The sequence below is a fragment of the Mauremys reevesii genome, linkage group 2 (assembly GCF_016161935.1).
Source record: "Mauremys reevesii isolate NIE-2019 linkage group 2, ASM1616193v1, whole genome shotgun sequence".
Taxonomy (NCBI): domain Eukaryota; kingdom Metazoa; phylum Chordata; order Testudines; family Geoemydidae; genus Mauremys; species Mauremys reevesii.
This window is the reverse complement of record NC_052624.1, coordinates 5,156,666-5,181,085: the sequence shown is the minus strand read 5'-3', so window position 1 is coordinate 5,181,085 and position 24,420 is coordinate 5,156,666. Positions and strand designations below refer to the sequence as shown.

Sequence of the window (24,420 nt, the reverse complement as noted above, 5' to 3'; positions counted from 1 at the left end):
TTGTGCCGCACTCCCCACCAAGTGAGAGCACCATAACCCTGTGGTTGCTAAAGCCTAAAGGGAACCCGGGGACAGTAGAGAAGGACCAGCTCATTTCTTGATCCCTTCTGATGTGGATCTTGTGATACTGCTTCTGCCACCAGTGCCCATCAGCCAGCCCCAGAGCAGCTTCTCTGAGTTCCTCCCTGCCACGGAGCTCGGGGCAGGGGAAGCAATGGTGGCTCCCCAGCCCTTTGGAAAATCACTGCCTCACCGCACATGGCTGAAAATTGATCCCATACCCACAATCTTTGCAGCCACAAAGGACTATGGGATACAGGGGGCACCAGAACAAATCTTCAGCCATTTTGTTGTGGATTGTGGTCCAAAAATAGTCAAGAATCTCTGTTATAAAGTTAAAATGATTCTAAATGAAACTATTAATTTAATCTTTTATAGTAGCCTCTCCCACCCTTCACATCTCCACTACTCCCAAAAAAATAATACACCTTATACAACCTTCCTAAAATTATTTGTAACATTTTTCCCCTAGACACACTGTAGAAGTGTCCTTGAATGGGGAAATTCAATTTAATATAAACAAGAGAATAAATAATATGCTACAAAGAGCAAATGTGAGTTAGGAACATGTGTTTGCTCAAAATCTGCGCATTTTCACATGAATGTACCTTTTGCACTGTAAATTAAATACGTGTGCTTTGCAGGCCCTGCTGTTTTCCCGGTGCTGCAAATTCTCATGGTTTTATGACAAATCTCATGGTATTTGGTGTTTTTCTTAAAGATCCAGCCTCTGGAGTCAAATGATTACCTGAGAACCTCAACTTTCATTGAAAGAGACATTTCTAGCCCTTATGATTGCACAGAAAGCCTGAAAATGTGACCCAAGTGAGCCCTACAAGCTCAGACACCGGATGACAAAGAAATTAAGTCCAGAATGGTCGTTTTAAAAATCTCATGCTTTTAAGGCACTCATAATTTTGGGGGGTATGGCTCATGATTTTTGTATGCTTAGGATTGCCAAGACTGCTTTCCTTTTGTGAAAAGTGATATTGGGGACCTCTCGCTAATGGAAGAAAACCCTTACACTTCTATTACCAGCCTGCACCGTTCATTTTCTGCATATTTCCAGCTCAGTCTATTTTTGACATGCAGCTGCCTATTTTAATGACTTTAAGGGTGTGTGTGGTGTGGAGTACAATGCAAAAGCAATAAAGCTTCCAGAGAAGGTTCTCTGAATGGCAAGTTAAACGAGATACTGTATCCTTCATTCCAAGGACTCACATGATATGGCCCAACTAACAACCAACAGGTAACTGTTTGCTCTGATTTATCAACTCTAACAACCACCTTTTGCCACCTTTGTTATTTCTCTAAGGTGTGTTTAATTCCTTAGTATCCTGAAAATGAGTATATTTTCTTCAGTGTTCTGCACACAGGGACAGAAAACAATCTGAGGCTGAACGTTAGCAGAATTTAAATGCATTTATCTGGTAGTTATGTTTAATACCAGAACAAACAGCTCTTCAAAGCAACAGTGTTGAAAGAAGCTTCACTGATCCTGGCTTGGAGAAAAGGGAAAGCCACTCAAGCCAGTAACCAATCAGAAAGTGCTTCACGTTTCTACAGAGCCTTCTATGCAGGGTTCCCATGGTACTTCTCTAACATTAATGAATTCAGCTGTACCATCCTCCTAGGAGGTAGGTAATAGCTCCTTTTTACAGATGGGGAAAGTGAGACACCGAGGTTAAGTGACTTGGCCAAAGTCAGTTATAAATACAGCCGAGAACTCCTTTGCTCCCAGCCCTTGTTAACCACAAGACCATCCCATCCCTTGTTTATCACCCCAATCCTTACCAACAGCCGGCATGAAGAGAAACCACAGATGTCTCTTACGACCGACCCCCTTAGCATGGTGTAGAAAATGTATAAATACAAGCACATGCACAGAGTATGTGTACGGTAATAGACAGAAAAAGCAAGCAATACCTTATAAGCATTTGGTGTACCCTCTATGCTTCCATCTTGAGACATTAATGGATCCTGGGGGGAAAAACAAAGGTGGGGGGATTTTTTTCTAAAAATATCTTAGTTGAGATGCTATACACAAAATGCATTGGAAGACCATGGCCTTTTACAGAGGTGATATTATATGAAACAGGGAGCTGGGATGAGTTTTTAACCACATGGGTGTGTAAGTGCAAGACAGCAGGAGTGAAGATTTTGGGCAATGTGTTATTTACTCTGACAGCTATGAACTAGGAAACTGACATCCTTAAGGGTTAAATTTGGGGGGCGGAAAAAGGAGGACAGAACTTTCTTGGCAGCTGGTCCAAGACTCTAGAACTCCCTTCAGGAGGAGATAACATCCACAGATCTTATTCTGGTTCTAATTACTCCAGCTACATTCAGTAGTGGCAAGTTTTCATGATGAGGGGCTCGTCTATCATGGGGATATTCATACTGGTGTAGCTATCTTAGAACAAACACCCAGCATAGCTGTGCCACACAACTAGCAAATCAACACTTAACACTGGCGTTAACTTACCCTTGTTCAAAACCAATGCAACCCCATGCATCTACACTGGAGGGTTTGCACTAGGATAACTACAGTACAGAGATCCCCAGTATAGCTATGCCCTAAATCACACAATAGTTGGTGGTGTGGATGGAAGAAATACCTACATTAAGTCACAGAGGTGCTTGAAAAATTCAAGTTAAAATAAGTTGTCATCCTTCTTTTGCTTTGTGCCCAAAGACAACTACATTAGAAATCTCCAGCTGGACAGTTAATGAAGTTGCTTTTCACACCTAGAGAGCTGGGGTTAGATCACAAGTTCGACAATCACGTCTTAGCTGCTAATGACATGTTGTCAGAAACAAAAAGCCCACTAGACAGTTGACAGTCTCTGTTTAAGAGGTGCCCAGGACTGGAACACTAAGCTGTTACTGCCAGTCAAGTAAGATGTATTAGCTTCACCACTGGGCTGAGCAAGATGAGAACTGGGACTAGAATCATGGTGTCGCAGGTCAAGAATGAAGTGCATTTCCAAACACCTTTCAGGAATGGTCTAGTTATTACTTAGTCCTGCCTGGAGTGCAAGGGACTAGACTAGGTGATCTACTGAGGTCCCTTCAGTCCCATACTTCTTTGATTCTATGGGAATGGCAGAAGCAAAAGAACCTTGAGACGGGAATGGCAAATATTGCAGTAGGCCAGAGCTGTACAGGGATAAAGCTTTGTAACTACATAGGAACAGAATCAATGAGAGGTTAAAGACGAGACCAGGGACCACCAGGAGAAAGTGGAAAAGCAAAGCTCGGTGCAGTTGTCTCCCACAAGCTTTGTCTGTTGCTGGTCTGCAGCCCAACATGTCAAGATATGCAGACTGCATCAGTTCTTTGAGTCTGACTCTTAGCTGATCTGACCGTTTCCACTCATACACATTAATAAGAAAACTGAAGTACTGCAAAACTCCTAAGGCATATGGCGGTCCTACTCTTGATCAGCCAATAGATACAAAATAGTTCAAAGAATTTCTTAGATTGTCTAATTTACTGATCTGTTTAACGGGAGAGCTGTTTGGAAAATATGAATATTTTTCAGAAAAAACAGCTCTCCCATTAAACAAATCAGTTAATGCCCAAAACATCACTTTCCCAACCCAAAACCAAACTTGGATCTTATTTTTGCATAGTACTGAGTGTAGAAAGTGACCTTTTCTTTATGCTCTCTGCAGAGAAGCCCTCTCAGTAAGTTGTGAAGTTGACTAGAAGACAGGATGAATTTGTCATTGAAATGTTGTCTAAACAATCACCCCTTTTTTAAGATCAAAATTTCAATGTAAAGTTTTGTCAATAATTCAAAATTTGGAAAATGTTGACCTGTTCTGATTAAATGTTCATGTTGCAATCTCAGATCCTATCTACACTACAGATACAAATGTGTTTTTCAAACCAATATATGACACTCCTCTGACCTAGTTACATAGTTTTCCCATGCCACAAATGTGTCAACCCTATTTGTTCTAAGCCTGACCTCTTACCTGTGTTTGCGTCGCTGCACAGGGGGAAAACTCTGCGTAGCTGAGGGCAGGTTCTAGAAGACATGCATGCAGAGTAGCACCAGAAATCACACACAGCAATATACCTTACAGTGTCCTTCCTCCCAGTTCTTCCTACGGTAGGAGGATTGGCCAAAGCAATTGCCTAGGTACAATCCATGGGTCCTGAGTGCACTTCAAAACACAGTGTGCGAAACCAATTATAGGTAGACAACCATGCACCAGCCTCAGCCTGTGAAACATTTAGCTGCCACAGATACTAACAAACAAAGTATTAATCATGTTGTATGTGGACACAAACCATGTTCAAAACCAGCTATAACCCTACCTGGTTACAGACTCAATTTGTAGCACAGACAGGACCCAGCTGAAAAGAAGGAAGGAAGGGAAGGAACATGCAGAGCAGAGATGAGTTTTGTTTGTTTAAACCAAAGAAAATAAAGATGTGTAGCTGAAACCCGCTCAGAGCTCCCTGCAGTGGGATCTTGGATTCTTCTCCGGAGAACCATTCATGGCTCCTGTGCCTCCAACATGAGCCTTTTCTGCACAAGATGAGAGCAAGCTGTTTTGCTTGTGAGAGCTGGCGTTGGCTGGCATTTTGGAAGGGACATGCCAAGGCTATTCTTAGCACCTGCCCTCTTCTGAAATGAAGATTGAGGCAAGGAGGAAAAGAGTCTCTTCTTCAAATAAGCACAGCAGGGGGAATTATTAAATGAACACTGACAAGTGGTTTAGTCACACAGATGAACCCAACTTGATAATGGTCTTAACCAATAAGAAATAATTCAGTTGTGCACAGAAGGCCTTAGGTGAACTCACTGTCTCGTTACTTTCTCCCTCATTCTCCATCCCCCCATCTCCTTTCTATTGGTGGTTTCACCCACTTCTTGCCTTATGTTAAATTATAGGCTGTCTCTTCACTCTGTTTAGACAGAACCTAACACAATGTGGCTCTGATCCAATGCATCTGGAATACAAAGAGTGTCCCATTTGCTAAAGTGCATGTAGTACAGCAGTTTTTAAACTTCTGACAGGATGGTAGTTATACTGCAAGTTACATTTTACCTATGAAAATTTAAAATTACAATTTAAGGATCAAAATACTCTTAAATCTACCATCCCGTTGCCAAGAAATTAAGATCAACATAAGCAACTTTTGTTTTGTTTCAAATCTACAGACAAATATTTTGCAATCCAGTGGCTCTCTAGGAGCGGCAAGCTAGCAAGTACTATTCCCCAGAACTGTGCGGGTGAAGGGACTGTTGCACAGGTTCCAGATTTGGCATATCAAAAATGACACATAAACTGAAGTTAAAACGTGATCATCTTGGTTAACTGCAGCTGGTTTTGGAACACGCAGGATGGATTGAAGTCAGTGCTCATCAAATGAAAATCAAATCAGAAAGAAAAAATCTCAAGCTGCGAGCTGTGGGAAGTAAAATTAATTTTAACTTTATTATTTTTAATCTCCGTGTATTTCCCCCCCCCGTATAGAAAGTTGCTTAGTGTCTATTTTTATTGCAAAAGTGCCTAGGAGTCCTAGACATGGATTAGAACTCCACTGTTATGGTCTGTAGGGGGAGGGATAGCTCAGTGGTTTGAGCATTGGCCTGCTAAACCCAGGGTTGTGAGTTCAATCCTTGAGGAGGCCACTTAGGGATCTGGAGCAAAAATTGGTCCTGCTAGTGAAGGCAGGGGCTGGACTAGATGACCTTTCAAGGTCCCTTCCAGTTCTAGGAGATTGGTATATCTCCAATTATTACCTTTATAAACACAGTCCCATGGAGCTTACAATCTACACAAGACAAACAACAGATGGACAGACAGGCCAACATGGGAGTACAAGAAAATGAGACAATATTGGTCAGTATAATAGGTAGTGGTCTCTGCACACTAGCAGCCTAGCGGTCGTCACTTTTCTGATAGGCTTCATGGCAAAGGAGAGTTCTGAGGAAGGTGTTGAAGATGTTGATGGGGAACTTCTCCCAGGAGTGAGGGGCCGCATGGGAGAAAGCACAAAGGGGCTTATTTGAAAATCTAACAAGATGGCAATGTAGGCTAGCATGATGGGCCTATCAGAGGGGGAGCTGATCTTTCGACACTGAGTGAGAAATAATAGGGAGGGTGGGGATACATCGTGAATAGCCTTGAAAGCGAAGACAAGTAGTTATGGCTGATACAATAGAGAAGAGGGAGCCAGTGAAGGGATGCAAAGAGAAGGTGACATGGTCAAAGCAGCGGGCTAGGAAAATGGTCTTCGCAGCACCATTCTGAATGGATATCAGCAGGGCAAGGCTGCCTTTGTCAAGGCCAGAGAGAAGGATGTTGCAGACAGTAACTGAAATGCGAGAATCACAGTTGTATTAGAAACAGTATCAGAGGCTTGTATTTCAGCACAGGACATGGGATTTGTTGTTACATCACTCCAAGGTCTTCCTAACTGACAAGTAAGCTCTGCTTTGATTGGATTCCTGCCTAGCAGGAAAATGGAGTGCGTGCTCACTCCAGTGCTGCATAATATACCAGTAATATGAAAAAAGAGCATTCTGACGATATTCAGAGTCCTTAATCTTTTATCAGTGGGTGATGCGTTAAATGGAAACGTCGTAGAGCTGAGTTAACAGCACTAGCTGGCCCTGAGGAGCAAGAGGGGCAAAGAAGATGGTAGTCGGGAACCCGAGAGAAGGAAATAGGAGGAGGAGGAAGGTCAGCGTTGTAAATGAAGAGGCAATGAAATGGAAGAGACTATCCTGTGAGGGAGGGAACAGGTCAACACGGTCAGTTGAAAGAGAGATATTGGGAATTGGAAGGTAGGAGCACCAAATGCACCAAGAAAGTCAGAAGGGAGACCCCATGCCTGTTGATGTTCTCCACCTTCTTTCAAAGGAAGACAGGGCAAACAAGATGACAGAAGGAACCACCATGTTACTGCAACTATTGGGTAGCCTTCTAGAAGAGTAGCGATAGGAATACAGGGAGCTGGAAATACAAGGGTTGCTGTATTAAATCCAGAGACTTAAACATCTAAAAAAAAAGATAAAAATCCTAGGTATTTTAACTGCTACTTCTCAAAGGCACAAACTCATCCTTTAAAGCAAGCACGAAACCCATCCTTGACTCCCGCTTTTTACAAGAGAATGAAAGAGGTGGGAGCAACACAACAGACTTCAAAATCATTTTTTATGAATGGAAGTAATGATAATAATCATGCTTTAATGCATCTACAGCATCTTTCACCCAAGGATAAAGCACTTAAATTGATACAACTACATACATACAACTACACTGATTTCAACTGAAGTTTGCTTCGCCCACCACTGAAATACAGTCACTTTTGGGCTCTGGGTTTATTAACAACAAAATGAGTAGTGATACAATCAGGTCAAGCCTTCCTTTGTGGGTCAAAAGAATCAAAGAGGGGAAATAACCATTGGTGAAGACCATCTGTCATCAACGCCACATACATTACTGCCAATATTCCAGAATTGTGCCTCCGTATATCACCACATGGCAGAGCAGTGATGCTGGGTAACAAGCTAATCAGACCAAGGACTGCAGCAATACTACTCCTCAGCAGAAAGAGCACTGGATCTAGATTAGGAAGAGCCTGAATGGTATCTGAAATTTGATCCTGGTTCCTACCCCAAAAGGTACAAAACCCAAGTAAGTGGGAATGTGTCTTCTTCTGAAAGCTTGTTATTGAATGTGGACAGCCTGCATCTTAAGCAACAACCAGACAGCATTCAGTTTGAATATTTGTAAACACATTGCTATTTCTAGTACAGACAACAAAAAAGCATGTCTGTAAAAGGAAAAAATTAAACACTTGCTAGTGACTAAACAATACATTGTCATAAAACAATACGTGGCTTAAGGTTAGCCAAGACATAGTGTGGGGCAATAATTTAGATCCATGGAGTATTTGACTGTAGCAAGTTCCACACCTGAGAGCAAGAGACTTACCTTCTTGGCTAATTATAAACAACAGAAGATTTTTCTGGCCAATACTCAGAGTATAGAGAGTTCAAGAAAGAGTTCAAGATTGCTAACTACCTTTACAAGGATGCAAATTCCTTCAACTGAAGGAGCAGTCGGACTTTTCCAGATGCTCAGAATGCTTCCCTCTGGCAACCAGTATCACTTTGGTCTTCTCCACACTGAGCACCCAAGTCCATATCTGTCAGATACAGAGCAAGGGAACATCTGTCTGGGTCCAATGAAAAGGAGATGTTGAGCAGAGCGTCATCAGCATATAGATGACACTGGATCCCATAGTCTCACGTAAGGTCTCTCTCAGAGATTTCACATACTGTACCTACAACAAAATGGGTACTAAAAATGAACTTCACAGAACTCTTCAAAAGTCCTGGGAGAGGAAGGGCAGTTACCCATATAAATACTATATTAAACACACAGCTCCCATTTTCCAGCCCTCATGAAATTTACCTTGATTTTAATTACAACATTCAGTTCCTTAGGACAGTGCAATTTCATGTCTTTAGACAGGTGACAAATGTTGCATATTTTGCACTAGATGCATAACAGAAGTTTGTTTTTTTAAAATAAATCTAAGTGAATTCTAAATCTGATATCAACATGAATGAACTCTAGAAGATTTCCTCCAATTATGTCTAATAATCATGACTAAACAGAATCTACTAAAACAACTAAGATCTTGATTTAATTTTGATGAATTCACCAAGAGTAGGTGGAGATTAATTACATCAGTGGTTGTACCACTCCTCTGTGCTCACTTTCATGTGCACTGGCAAACCTGATCTAAGTTACAGTGAAATTCCCAGAGAAACAAGCATCATACCCACACTAATTTCAACTGAAGTCAGCATTACTAATGTTATTACAATGAATACCAAACTGTTTGGATTATAAGTGCATAAAGTAAAATTTAGCCCATCTTTTACAGCTGCAGACTTTCATAAAGGCGAATGTAAAATACCGACAAGCCACATCTCAGCACTGATAATGCATCATGATGTCAGTGGGATGCTGAAGCAGTATCAGCCTGAAATATGGCATGAAGTCTTTCATTTTATAGCAAAGTTATCTAACAGCAGGAAAAGTGTCTAATTTGGTGAGATCTCAAGGCACAAAATGCTGAAAATTTTAATGCGATACAATCAATTTGGGGGAGGGATAGCTTGGTGGGTTGAGCATTGACCTGTTAAACCCAGGGTTGTGAGTTCAATCCTTGAGGGTGCCACTTAGGGATCTAGGGCAAAATCATTACTTGGTCCTGCTAGTGAAGGCAGGGGGCTGGACTCAATGACATTTCAGGGTCCCTTCCAGTTCCATGAGATAGGTACATCTCCATATATTTTCAAGATGCAAATTAATAGTACTTTCAGCTGCCCAGAGTCTCCCTACCAGTTTCTGTGGCGTTACAATTTAATTGTCCTATATTTAAATAAAAAAAATGTTGGGGTTGCTTTTTTGGGGGAAAGTGGTACTCCTGTTGATGCAGGAAAGACCCACACTAACAGAAAAAACTGACTGTGCAGGAGAAACAGTGAAACTGACCATGCAAAATTTTCCTGCCAAATGCACAGAAAAATTGGAAAATACAGAAAAACATTCCCCTCCCCCTCAAACTTTGTTACTGTAATTTAAGGCATCTATACTAGGTAAAGCAAAACAGATGTGATTTTTAAGTTGGTGTCCTTTCAACACCATCTAGTCTATTGATTATATATTCCAAAACTTTGTATATCTTTTTTATGACCATTTCCCCATTTCTAACGGTTATCTTTTACCAACAGCACATAAGTGTATTTTATCATACTGTACTTGAAAATAAAGTGTAATCTAGTCACTATACATTTAATACAGAGACTAAAAGCTATCGATCCTTTAAAATGACGACTGTCTCTGACCCAAACGAAACATCTGGATTTACAAAAGGACCCATTCCTAACACAAATTAATGCAGATCAGGTCCTCTGCCATTTACAACAGGAAGCATCCCTACCATTGTTAGTCCAGGCACCATTAAGTTACTACCTAAAGGCAAGATTCAGACATAACAGATTCCAGAGTTTGATTGCTCAGAACAAAAAGCAACCACTTTTTCCAATTCATTTCTCATTCCCAGGAAGAGTGAAGCCTTTATTTTCAAGTAGACAAACTAACGTATTCTAATTAAAAGGACATTAGGAAAGTCTAAGATACAGGTTTTGTTTAATAAATGTTTTACAAAACTTAACTGAAATGTCCTTTTAAGTTTAGATGGGAAAAGTGTGCTTTTGGTTTGTATGCAACAACTTCCCTGTGCTGTTTGCAACCTACACCAAGCAGGACTGGGTTAGTACAGGTAAACAAGAAAATAAAATTGACCAGAAGTGGATTATAAGCAAAAGGTAAATTGACTAGATTTCTTGCATTTAACTCAGTCTGAAAAAAGTAACTATATAAATGGTGAAAAGTAAAAATTTAACATTTCTTTCACTTTTAAAAATCAAGAGCATTCATAAAGGAAATTAATTTATAGAATTTTTAATCCTTTTCCCCATCACACTAATTACTTTCAAGGGAAACATTTTCAAAATGGTGTGGCGTAGGGAGTTAGCTAAGTCACACTGGAAACTCACTGCACTGAAAATGTACTCAGCTGCCTTTTTAAAAAACTACACAGGCAAAAGTGAACCAGAAACGACAAGCTGTGTGTATCTTCACGACTCATCTATTTTAAGGGACATGACTGCTGCCTGTCATACCAGGAATGTCTTGACATTCCATGGATTCCAGTGGAAAGCAAATGCAGTGGAGGGGATACAGAACTAACAGCAAAGTAGTTAAAATGACCTGATGGATTTTTTTGACAATTTGCAAAACTAACTGCTCCACAGCCGAGCAGCTGTATACCAAGTTCTTGCTCATTATTTTTGTGGTCTTTTTTCGCAAGGGAGTAAACATTTGCAAATTAGGTATTTATAACAGAATGCTGAATGTTATACTTAGAGGAAAAAAAACAACATGGATTTTATTAACCTCTAGGAGCCTGGCTTCTTTCCAGGTGGCAACACCTAGGAACTGGACGTTTTCAAGGGCTTTTAGGAGAGCCCTACGCACATTTGTACATGAGGCTGAGGAAAGCCTCCCATTTTAGAAGTGAAGTGGGACAAGGATACTCCTGCTTAGAGCAGAGCTCTTCATGGCAGGCACAACATCTATCTCTATGTTCGTACAGCGCCTAGAACAACAGGGTCCAATCCTGGATGGCTCGGTAATATAAGCAACAGAAATACTCAGTGAAATTCACCTGGTGCTTCCCCTGTATCTGAGAGCTCGTGACTTGAGCACTGTGTGGGCAACTAGCAGGAAGAAGATGGGTTAACTAGTAGTGCATTACCATGGGAGATAGAAAGGAGGCTAGCAGGGGGTAGAGAGAGGGAATAGTCTAAGCAGGAGGTTGGCCTGGGAGTTTTCAGGATTGTGGTGGGGCTGGAAAGATGGAAGTTGATCAGTTTTGTTGCGTTTTCAAAGAGCTTCTGGGTGCTGAGTTGTTCTGAAAATATAGTCCCTAAACCTGTTGACATTAGAATCTTGCTATGTCCATAGTAAACCATTTCCAGGAAGTTATAACTTAGTCCTGCCATGAGTGCAGGGGACTGGACTAGATGACCTCTCAAGGTCCCTTCCAGTCTTATGATTTTATGATGCTATAACCCAATAAAACACTTTCTCCAGTGCACCTTGACACAGGTCTCCTTTTTACCCTCATTTGTTTAACTTGTAGAAGTGCAAGAAAAGAAAAAAGTTATGATTTCAGATCCTCACTGAGACCTTGGACAGAGGCCACTGGATGTTAAGAAAAATGAAGCCTGCTCCACTCTTTGTTTGCTTTGCAAGTGAAGTTACGTTCTCAGTGGGATTTTGCTACACATTTTTAACTCTCAGCTACATATATGACAGACAATCCTTGGATTTACAATCCCTTAATGCACTAACAATACAGGCAATAATGGCTCCGTTGAGAGAGTTAAACCATCAGCGTTTGAAGTAAGAGCAGTCAAACTATGTATCCATAGAAGAGTGCTTAACTGTAAAGCTAAATAGCAGCTTTTAAAAAAGTCTAAATGGGCCAGTAAGGTGGGCTCAGTGAAACCTGGAAAGTACCGTATATACTCAATCATAAGCTGGTTCGTTTATAAGCCAACCCCCGCCCCCACACACACCTTTCGTAACTGTTGTTCTCCAAGATGTGTGGCACATGTCCATTCCATGTTAGGTGCGGGCGTGCTTCGAGCACAGTCACCAGAAATTGTCCCCTCAGTGGATCTATGGAATGGTTCCGTCCTCTCTATACAGAGCACTAGGGTACATTTAACATCCAGTGTCTGGACATGTTGTTCCTCCGTTTGCGTGAGGTTTCGGAAAGAAAACCAGCAGGAAAATTGCCTGATTACTGGGAAACTGCAAAACTATCTTTGGGAGGAATCTGGGGTGAGGGCGTAGCTGTATCTTGTCCTTAAATAAGACTGTGTATGGGGGGTTCTGACGCAAGGGCCCAAATCTCTGAGACCCTTCTGGCCAATGTAATAGCCACCAGAAAGGCCATTTTCCAGGAAAAGTATTATAGGGGACACGTTGCCAGCAGCTCCAAACAGGGGACCCATGAGTTTTGACCAGATGGGGTTTAGGTCCCCCAAGGGAACGGGCTCCAGAATCTGTGGGTATAGTCTTTCTAGGCCTTCAGGAAGCAGATGGACATTTCATGCAAGAAAACTAATCAGCTATCCATTGGATGGTGGAACACCGAGATCACTGCAAGGTGTACTTTAACTGATGAGATCGCCAGACCTTGCTGTTTTAGATGTTGCACGTACTCCAGGAACAGTCTCCACAGACGATCGTGTGCTGGGAAGTCCAAATGGAAAAGCACTTCCACTTGGTGAGGTATATAGCTCTGGTAGAGGGTTTCCTGCTACCTGAAAGGACCTGGCGGACTCACTCTGAACAGGCCAACTCCACGGGATTCAGCCATGGAGCTTCCAAGCTGTCAGGTGGAGGGTGCTGAGGTTTGGGTGGAGCATTAAACCATGGTCCTGTGGGATCAGGTTCAGGAGGAGAGGGAGTGGTATTGGAGTCACTTCTAAAAGACCTAGCAGTGTGGCAAACCAGTGCTAATGGGGCCTTGTGCACAAGTGGAATGGTGGGGGGAGAGTGTGTGTAAACAAGATGCTCCGTCCAAGGGAGCAAGAAAGCGTCCATGTGCAAGCCCGGGCCTTGCAGGGAACAAAACTGGCGACATTTCTTGTTGTGTCTGGTCACAAACAGGACTATATGGGTAGTCCCTCACTGCTGGAAAACGACTATGTCGGGATGGAGGAAGCACTCATGGTGACTGGGGAAAGATCTGCTGAGGTGATCTGAGAGTTCGTTCTGGGCCCCCTGAAGGTGAGGAGCTTCGAGGTGGATTGAGTGCATTATGCAAAACTCCCATAAGCGAATAGTTTCCCAGCACAGGGGGGACGAGCGAGCCCCACCCTACCTGCTGAGGTAGTACATGGCTGCCGTGTTGTCTGTGAGCACTAGCATGCTCTTGTTTGCGATGTGCAGTGGAACACCTGACCAGCTAGGCAGATCACTCCGAGTTCTCTGACGCGGATATGTAATGATAGCTCTTCCTGGGCCCAAAGGCCATGGGGTCCTGAGGTGCCACAGGCGAGCCCCCCCATCCTAGCTCTGACGCATCCAAGACTAAGGATAATGAAGGCTGGAGCCTGATGAAGGGAACCGTCATAGGGTCCTGTCACCAATCGAGAGGGGGCGAGGACCAGGGGAGGTACAGTGAGCACTGAGTCCACGTGGTGGCAGCTTGGTGAGAACACTGAGGCCGGCCACGCTTGAAAAGGTCAGAGGTGTAGCCCTGCCTACCACTCTACGTATGTGCACAAGGCCATAGAAGTTTGAGGCAGTGCCACTGTGAGAGGGTGGGCCTGGGCCTGTGCTATTAATGATGCTATCATCTGGAAGCGGGTTTCTGGGAGGAAGGCCTTGGTCTGGCTGGAGTTGAGCACTGCTCCAATAAACTCTATCCTCTGCACCGGGGTGAGGGTAGACGTCTGTTTAACAGCAGGCCCAACGCCTGAAAGGTTGACTGAATGAGGCAGACACTGGGCCTTGGACCTACCTGCGGCTCTTCGGAAGTTAATATGCGGCTCCTTGTATAGGCACCGACTCCAGGGCTGGAGCTACAGGCGCCAACGTTCCAATGTGCTGGGGGAGCTTGGTGCTCAACCCCTGCCCCTACTCCCCACAGAGCCTCCTGCAGGCCACAAAACAGCTGATCGGGGCTGCCAGTGGGAGGCACTGGGAGCGGGGTGGGGGAGCTGATGGGGGGCTGCTAAAGAGCCACAGTAATAGGTCAGCAATGCACAGTAACTCCTCACTTGAAGTCATCCCGGTTAATACTGTTACGCTGCTGATCAATTAGGGAACATGCTCATTAGAAGGGGGCACTGCACAACTTTAAATGCTTTGTCCGCTGCTTGCAGGAAGAGCAGCCTGTTGCCGCTAGCTGGTGGGGGCTTGGAACCAGGGTGGAACGGCAGCCCCCCCATCAGCTCCCCGCTCCCCTAAGTTCCCTGCACTGCAGCTGCCAGCAGGCTATCCCTCCCGCCACTGCCATGTGATGCTCCTGCTCTCTGCCTTGGAGCTGCTCCCGGAGCCTCCTGCTTGCTGTGGGGAGGGGGGGCGCTAATGTCAGGGTGTCCCCTTCCCCCCTGCTCCTACAACCCGCTTACCCCTTCTTCTCCACATAGAGCAGGGTGGGGACACAGACCCAGACAGAGAGAGCCTGGGGCAGCAGCTGCTCTCTCAACTTCCTGATCCACTTAAAAGTGGGTCAGCTTACTTAAAGGGGCAGTGTGCATTTCTCTCTCTCCTCCACACACAAGGTGTGTGTCTGTTTCTGTCTGCTATGCTATCTCCCCTCCCTTCCATTCCTGCTGCCCTTGAGGGCTCAGCCGAGTGCTAGTTCATCATTTAGCACAGGGATTCTCAAACTGGGGGTCAGGACCCCTCAGGGGGTCATGAGGTTACTACATGGGGGGTCGTGAGCTGTCAACCTCCACCCCAAACCCTGCTTTGCCTCCAGCATTTATAATGGTGTTAAAAATATAAAAAAGTATTTTTAATTTGGGGGGGGGGGGTCCGCACTCAGAGGCTTGCTATGTGAATGGGGTCACCAGTACAAAAGTTTGAGAACCACTGATTTAGCAGAAAGGCATTCCCTGGGAAACATCCCACCCTCTAACTTCACCACCTCAACCAAGCTTCACAATCATCATAGCTGTGAACAGTATTAAATTGTTTGTTTAAAACGTGTGTGTATATATAGTTTTTTGTCTGGGGAAAAACATTTCCCTGGAACCTACCCCCCCCCTTAACATTAATTCTTATGGGGAAATTGGATTCGCTTAACATAATTTCGCTTAAAGTCACATTTTTCAGGAACATAGCTACAACGTTAAGTGAGGAGTTACTGTACATTGATAAATTCTGGCTTCTTCTCAGGCTCAGGTTGGCCACTGCTGGACTATCGAGTTGTTGAGATACGGGTACACTTGTACCCCATGCCTTCTCAAGACGACCGCCAGTATCACCATGCATTTCATAAAAATCCATGGGGCTGCCAACAGGCCGAATGAAAGAACAGCAAATTGATAGTGGGCTGGATTCAGAATGAACTTGAGTAACCTTTGTCCTTGGAAAACTGATGTGGAAATAGGCGCCTCTCAAATGGAGAGCAGCATACCAGTCCCTCGAATCCAGGGAGGGAATGATGGTGGCCAAGGAGACTATGCAGAACTTTAGCCTTTTGAGATAGCCGTTGAGATGGCGCAGGTCTAAGACAGGCCTGACATACCTTTGGCTTTGGGAATTAGCAAATAAAGTAAACACCTTCCCCCTAAATTCTGAGGAACCTCCTCCACGGCTCCCACTCGGAGGAGGGCGTGCACCTCTGGGGCTAAGAGTTGCTTGTGAGAAGGTCCCTGGAGAGGGACAGGGAGGGTAGGATGGAGGGGTGGGAACAAGCTGGAGAGCATAACCCATCTCTACAGTACTCAGCACCCAATAGTCTGTGGTTATATGAGATCCTGCTCAGCTGAAGTGGGACAGGCAGTCTGAAAACAGTGGAAAGGCAGGATCCAGCATTATGGGAACTGATATAATGCCCTCAGACATCCCGTCAAAAGCTCTGCTTAGAGGTCGTGTCACCATCCGTTTCTCACCCCCTCCCCCCGAGTATCTGGGTAGGGCGGGTAGAGATGTTGAGGTGGATGGAGGTGGCTGTCTGCAGCTAAAACCCCAGCTTCATTTCTTTTGTAGGTTGGGATGGCCGGGTGGAGAAATGGGCACTCTGCTGACGCTTGAAATGTTCCCTCAAGGGCTCTGGGGTGTAAAGGCCCAGGGACTGAGGGTAGAGCTCTGGAGTCCTTCAGTCCATGGAGCTTTGCATCTGTCTTGTCTAAGAAGAGCAAGGCCCCTTCAAACAGAAGGTCCTGGAGAGACTGCTGGCCCTCCATTAGCAGGCCCAACGACTACAGACAAGAACACCTGTGCATGGCTAGGGATTCAGCCACTGAGACTGCCGTGTCCAAGATGGCCTGCAGGAAGGCCCTGGCTATTGACTTCTCCACACTGGTAGAAGATGGGACCTCCTGCCTGGACACCTGGGGAAGCAAGTCTCTGAACTTTGACATGGAGTCCTAGGCATTAAAATCGTATCTCCCTAACAACACCTGTTGGTTGGACAAGTGGAGCTGTAAACCTTCTGTAGAATAAACCTTTCTACTAAATAGGTCTAGCTTCTTTGAGTCCTTTGTCTTAGGGGTCGCTCCATGCAGCCAGTCTCTCTCTTTCGGTGGCCCCTGAGACCACCAGGGACCCCGGTTGGAGGTGGGAGTACAAGTACTCATACCCTTGGGTGGGAACAAAGTACTGCTTCTTAGCTCTCCACAGGTGGGTGGCAGGGAGTACGAGTTTTACCACAAGGCTTTAACTGGTCCCATGATAGCCTCGTTGAGAGGCAGAGCCACCGTAGTCGGCCTCGCTGCAGCCAAGATGTCGACGAGGCTGTGGGAGGATTCTTTGACTATCTCCAGCTGCAGCCCTAAGTTCGAAGCCACCTGATTCAACAGCTCCTGATGAGCTTTGAAGTCATCACCAGCAAGGGGTCCTCCTTGTCTCGTTCTGCAGCGACTGGGTCCTGCAGGTCTAGATCCTAAGGATCAGTACTGGGTTCGGTATCGGAGTCCAGGTCAGGTGCTGCATGATGGGATGGAGAAGTCCTCTCCATGGCCACCAAATATGAGTGTCTGGAATGTGCCCCTGACATTGGGGGAAAACCCCAAGGGTTCCAAAATGGCCATTGCATTGGCATAGGCCAGTGCACACTGGGCCAAGCGCTCAGAGGTATCTGAGCCTGGGTCCACCATCACCAAAGGGCTGACCGGGGAGTACCAACAGCAACCCCTCTGCTAGGTATACGACCCCACTTCCAACTCAGACATCGAGCCCTCCTCTGGGGACCATGGAGGTGCAGTACTCATCGGTTCTGGAGATCAGTGCTGAGACAGGGAGGCCTGCATTGAGGATAGCAGGGATGGTTCCCCGCTAGACGGTACAGAGGGCAGCTTGGGGTGACATGCTCCTTTCTATCCACCTGCACCGCTGACACCTGCTCTTGGATTGATGGTGGTACCAATAACTCCAGCAAGTCTCTTGCAGCCGCGAACACCTCCAGGGCAGATGGAACCACAATCGCACTGGACCCTCGTTGTCCCTGTGGCACAGGCTGGTCTGGTACTGGACTCAATGGAGGGGAATGCCCCCTCTCGGCCAGCTGCTTCTTATGTTTCCTTTTCGACACCAGAGAATGGTGAGAGTCCCTGACAGTGGGAACAGCAATCCTCACCGATGCTAAAGTACTCAGTACTGAGTCTGACCAGCTCGGCTCTGCAGAGCATCTGAGTGCCTCTTCCATAAATAGGAACTTCCATATGGTCTCCTGGTCCTTCATATGAGGCTTAAATTCCCAGCAGATATGACAATGGTCCCGGACATGAGCCTCACCCAAGCACTTTAAGCAACTGGCATGTGCGTCACTCAAAGGCATAGGCTTGCTGCAGGAGGTACAGGGGGCGGATGAAAATCCACTAATAAGGCAGTATTTTCAACTAAACTATGTACAAGAACTATTTACAGTCCAAATGAAAAATAAATAACTAGAAGAAAGAAACCGGGCAAGTGAGCAGTTCCAGCATCCGTCATGGGCGGTAAGAAGGAACTGATGGGGTGTGGGGTTGGCTGGCCCCTTTATACCAGCACTGTGAGCATGCGGCACCAGGAGGCACTGGAGCCAATCTGACAGGTACCATTGAGAGAAAAATTTCCGGCAACTGTGCTCAAGGCGCGTACTCCCCTAGCGTGGAATGGACATGTGCAATCACTCGAAGAAGAAAAGTAAGCTTTTCTCTCTCAAGTTGCACTTGAATCCCAATTCCAGAAAAGGGATTCCACACTGGGCAATGCTGATGCCCAGCTTTAAGAGTATGACCTCTAAATGGACATACAAAAATTATTTCTAGACCAACAACACAAGATAATTCTCTTTGCTCAGCCAGACTCAAACACTGGATCCATGACACTGACTTTGTAAAAGAGCTAGTGTCAGGGTCAATAATAACCCTATATGGGTATTTATTTATTTGGCAGAGGAATGGGGAGCTGGAACATCAGGAAGACCTCTAACAAACAAGCTATCATCTCTGAGAGGGAGTCTACCAGGGCCCCTCCTAGCTCCAGCAAGAGGAGTTCCAGATAATGAAGAGAAACTTCTTCAGCAGCTATGGGACAGAACAGGTGGAACTAGTGTTCTCTAGAGCTAGAGGGGCCCAACACTCTACTAATATATTTTCTTATTGGAAAGGGTCACCTATTTCTTATGTCAAAGGGTCAAGGAAAACCTTGTTTCATGATTTACTAACAAAGCTTTCAGAAACATCCAGCCAGACCATTAATTTGAGCTTTTCCGTCCCCACATTTAAAAGAACACCTCTATCTTCTGTTCATACTCAGTCTACATAAGATATGGTCATCCACCCCTTCAACAATTTGAACTTTCTCGCATGCTTGTATTTGCCACACTGTAGACTATTTGGCCACAGGACTTACGGAATGACACAAATTTTCCACTCTCCATTTAAAGAAGCTGTGAAAGAGGAGACGTTTCACCTGCTGATTGCACACTTACCTTCATTGGGTTTTCATCGTACGTTGGAGTCCCAAGGTCCATCTCAGCTTCATGTTCGAGGCTGGCATCATCTCCGGGGCTGTCCCAAGTAGGAGGATCCCACTGGGTTTGCCTAGAGAAAGAAGGGAACGGTCTCACTCATCTCTTGGAGTAATGGAAGCACACACATGAAATTACCATCATGTCCTCTATTCTGGACACTTGGAAGCCAGCCCTGATTGCCTTCTTGCAAATAACTGACTGGGGGCAGGACTCTCAGCTTTGATTGCACATAATCAGTGCCTCACAAAAACTTCCTGAAAAGAATATTTTGAATTGACAGGGATATGAACAGTGTCACAAGCATTGAAAGTATTATAAATAAATCAACAACAAACAGCAATTCATTTCATGTTGCGGCATCAATGAGCATGCCACTGGATTAGGGGCAGACCTAATCTTGATGTTGCCCTTCTTCCAGATCAATAATGACTAATAGCACAATAATAGCATACACAGATACCACCAAATAGGGTAGTTATGACTGCCAGTGAAGACAGAGAATTATGCACTATAGACATGTCTATGAAATAAAATGAGGTTCAATCCAAAAATATCCAAGCTAGTGCATCTGGGGAAATCATCATATACCTGGGAGACTAATGCTGAAAGGTGTTGGGATTACATGAATTTACAAAGCAACATGGTAGTAAGCAGAAACAGTGCGGTTTCGGTTTGCCTGTACAGAGACGGCACGTTACAGAGCCTGAGGGTAGTAGTCTCTTCTCTACAGAAATGAGGTCAGACCACACCTGGAATCAAGTGTTCAGTTCTAGGCATTTCATTACTGGAAAGATGCAGACATACAGGGAAGATTTCATAAGAAGAGCAACAAGAATGAACAAAGGACTGGAGAGATCGATTGACTGATGAATAATTAATTTAATATGGAAAAGCTTGGCTAAATGATGACAAATGAGATATAATTGCCAGCTAAAAGGGTATATCCATCAACAAGGGAGAGAAATTGTTTCGTGTGATCCAAGATGGGATAAGTACAAGTAATGGGATGAAAGGGCGCAATGGAAAATTTAGGCTATCAGGAAAGATGTCTTAAAAATGCTATTTGATTGTGGAACGGTCTCCCAGGAGAAGTTTTGGAAGCCCCATCCCATCACTGGAATAATTTAAAATTAGACTAATCAAAATCCTGAAGGGGACAACAGAGAGAACTATTCTGCACTGGGCTCTGGCAGACAGACTAAATGACCAAATGCTATAGGTCTTTTCCATCATGTTTTGATTCCAAACATGGCCTAGACTTATAGCTGTCTGTATACTATGGACAAAATCTGAAACCCTGAAGAAAAGGGACTATCTGGTTTGAAGGTTCTGGTTTTGATTCATCAATGGAAGTACCCAGACAATCACAATCCAAACAAACTTATTTTTGGGGTGGGGTCAGGGAGGAGAGTAAATGATGGATTTTCAGTAACTTGAAGTCTTTGAATCTTGATTTGAAGAGTTCAGTAAACTCAGCCAGAGCTTAGGGGTCTATTACAGGAGTGGGTGGGTGAGGTTCTCTGGCCTGCAATGTGCAGGTCAGATTAGATGATCATGATGGTCCCTTCTGCTGTTAAAGAGTCTATGAGAGGACTGTGGGGAAAATCAAATATGCTTGTTTAAATGGACCACATGTCCTTCTGCAAACCCAAGATGCTATTTTTAAATCCTACTTAATGGTGGACAGCTGGATTTTATTCCATCACTACATAAACCATAATATTAAACTAATATCTGCCCCATAGGGAAAAATGGACTGATAAGTAAAAGGTGGGGAAAATGAGTAGTCATGCAATCTGACTCTACTGAATCAGCCTTGGAATGCTGCTACTTAAAACAAGTGCTTACAAAACATTTCCAGGGGGTAAGACTGCTATGAGTTTAAGTCTAAAAATGTTCAGTCAGCAGTTTCCAAAGCAACCGATGGAGGATTCGTTGCCTAAACGTATCAATACCAACAGCTGAAGGCTGAATTGCATGTCATTCCTTTCATACGCAGACTCCCCAGACACGCAATATTAATTGTTGTTAGGCAATCAGTAAGGTCTTCCCATTGCCTGGTGTTCTGAAATGCTCCTTATGTTGGTACTACATGGGGCTCGTAAAGCCTAGTACAAATAGGGATAGCACAAATCAACAACAGAGTCAGGGTTTTTTTTAAAAATGGAACTATTGACACTAGCTCTCCTTAAAAAGGCCTAGTCTACACTTGGGGGAGTGGGAGGGAGGAGAGAGAGAGAAAGAGATGTTGATCTAAGTTACACAACTTCAGCTACATGAACAACATAGCTGAAGTCGACGTACTTAGATCTACTTACTGCGGTGTCTTCACTGTGGTAAGTCGACAGCTGACGCTCTCCTGTCGACTCCGCTGGCGCCTCTCGCCCTGGTGGAGTACCGGAGTTGACAGGAGAGCGCTCTGCAGTCGATTGATTGTGTCTAGACTAGATGCAATAAATCGACCCTGGCTGGATTGATCACTGCCCAATCCAGACAAGTCCTAAGAAACTGAATTCCCATCCAAACCTCTTTTCTGACTTATATTAACCATGAAAAACCTTAACCACATAAAGCATAAGAACAGAAGAATGGCCATACTGGGTCAGACCAATGGTCCATCTAGCCCAGTATCCTGTCTTTTGACAGTGGCCGGTGACAGATGCTTCAGTGGGAGTGAACAAAAGGGGGAAATGTATCGAGGGACCCATCCCCTATCACCCAGTCCCAGCTTCTAACAGCCAGAGGTTTAGGGACACCCAGAGCACGAGGTTGCATCCCTGACTATCTTGGCTAATAAGTTGATGGAGGATAGATCCATCAATGTCTATCTAATCCTTTTTCCAACCCAGTTTTACTTTTGGCCTTCACAAAATCCTTTGGCAATGGAGTTTCATAGTCTGACTGTGGGGGTGTGAAGCAGTACTCAAGGAGAGCACACCTACCATCATTCTGGGTTATCGGCTCAGTGCTGACATAGGGGGACACTGCTAAACGAATCCCCAGCACTAACTCCTGCAGCACCTTGCTGTGGCATTGTAGAGACAGTACAATACATTGCACAGTAGTTTGGAATACCGCCAACTCAGAATAAGGGTGCGCTTTTTACACATGAATAAGAACACCAGCACTGAATAGGTAAGTGAGCATTTACCTTGTGATCACATGGTAATAATAGATCTTCCCCTCTGGATCGCGGGCGGTTTTCCAGTTGGGAGGGAGGACAATGGTTTTGGGTTTTGGAGGAGATGGCGGTGGTAGATCCAGAAGATTGTTGGTCACTACCAGCTCTGGCTAAAAATACCCCAACAACAGCAAAGAGCGAAAGTTGAGCAAAGAACGACAAAATTACAAAGTTTTTAATACAAAGCTACGGTGCATAAGAAAGTAATGGTTACCTGACCAAGTACATTCATAAAGCAGTAGTCAAGTGGGCCACCCTTCACTTTCACTGTGATGCTTCTGATTAACTTAGCGAGTTTAAGACCATGTCTACACTAGAAGTGCCTAATATGTATAGGAAAATTGGCATACTATCCCAGCAAAGTGCTCCTAGTGCGGACACAGCTATACCCGCAAAGATGAGTGAAATGAGCTATACTGGTAAAAGCACAGTTTTGCTGGTATAATTGCATATGTACTCAGGGCTTCTGATGCCACAGTTATGTCGGCCAAGGATCACAACCCGATTGATGTAGCTATGCCAGCAGATGTCTGTCGTGTAGACATAACTTTAGGCAGCCTCAGAGGAATCTATGTCATTCCGTGAGGTGGCCGACAGGAACAGCACCAACAGCCCTTTTCACGTGATAAAGGCCTAGTATAGTGAATCCAGTCTGAAACCAAGGCCACTACAGAACCTAATCACCTTTCCAATACAGTGGGGAGACAGGAGGCTGGTAGGGAGGCAGAGATATTTCCCTTACACAGAGCAGCGTTGAGGCCAGATCACCAAACATAACACAAGTGATTCTCTTTTCTCAGGACAGAGGATCAAGCTTAGGAATCATTCACAGCAAAGTCCACACAAAGAGAGAGGGAGGGAGGAGAAAAGGACATGCCATTTTAAGATAGTTTATGGGAGTACTATGTGTACAAATGCTACTGAGTGGGAGACAAGAAGGGTGGATATGAAATCAACCAGCCCTTCTCACAATGCCAGACAGTACAGCAAGGGAAAGGATGCCGTTTGCAAAGAAATCAACTCTAGGTTTTAACTACCCTTTTGACAGTAAATCCACTGGCTTTCTAGTTACAGTTTAGGGGATATGGACATGAGATATACATCAAACCATTCTCTCTCATGGGTCATGAAAAAAATTGCACCCCATAAGTTGCTGGCATGTTACCAGGCTGGACTGTAACGCTCCAGGTCTCACCTGCTGTATGGGCTGAGGCTGCCCGGCTGCTACGATCGTTGTTACTGCTGTCGTCGGCTGTACCACCACTCCCTGTGGATGAGCTGTGTAAATCTGCTGCCCTTGGATATACTGAAGAGCTGGCTGTGCGTAACTCTGAAACAAAGCAACAGAAACTGGGAAATCAGTTCCCTTATTGAAAATCTTTTGTTACTTCTGTGATCAAAGGTGGAACATAGAAACAGGGTAAAACTGGTTTATTTCAAGATGCAGTGGAGAGTGGAATACACTGTTTCTGTTGTACAACTGTTCTGAAGCAGGAATATGTATCACTGCATTTTTAACTTCATAAAATGTTTTACATAAATTTGATAGATCTTTGTTCTTCAAAGGAAACTTAAGTTTAAAAAAATATGTAAAATATTCTATTTCTTGGCATTAAGAATGGCCATTCTGTCAGTACTAGAAGAAAACTGCAAAGCTGAGCAAAATGGATGCAGTTACGAACATGCTTAAGTCAAGGAACAGGTTCACCATGAATAGAACCTGCAATGCATTTTAAATTACATGGCATTTTGGAGCCTCCAACTGGTGGCAATCTTGCTGAAAACAGATATCAATGTCTGCCATAAAGGGCACACATGTACTGCATGTATCTTGTCACGAAGATCAAGTATTATCCAAA

The 24,420-nt window shown here is 44.4% G+C and overlaps 1 protein-coding gene across 5 annotated transcripts in view; it reads right to left on the bottom strand.

Annotated features, from left to right (window-relative positions):
* SETD2 (SET domain containing 2, histone lysine methyltransferase) overlaps positions 1–24,420 on the bottom strand; it is a 145,159-nt gene that overhangs the window by 17,854 nt on the left and 102,885 nt on the right. For 3 of the 5 annotated variants that reach the window (XM_039524057.1, XM_039524060.1, XM_039524058.1), the window contains exons 17-20: positions 23,757–23,891; positions 22,532–22,671; positions 19,339–19,450; positions 1,987–2,040 (exon numbers count right to left, since the gene is read on the bottom strand). In XM_039524057.1, the coding sequence (XP_039379991.1) occupies positions 1,987–2,040; positions 19,339–19,450; positions 22,532–22,671; positions 23,757–23,891 (441 nt within the window). The remainder of the gene's footprint in view (positions 1–1,986; positions 2,041–19,338; positions 19,451–22,531; positions 22,672–23,756; positions 23,892–24,420) is intronic. The other 2 variants (XM_039524059.1, XM_039524061.1) reach the window with 1 other exon arrangement.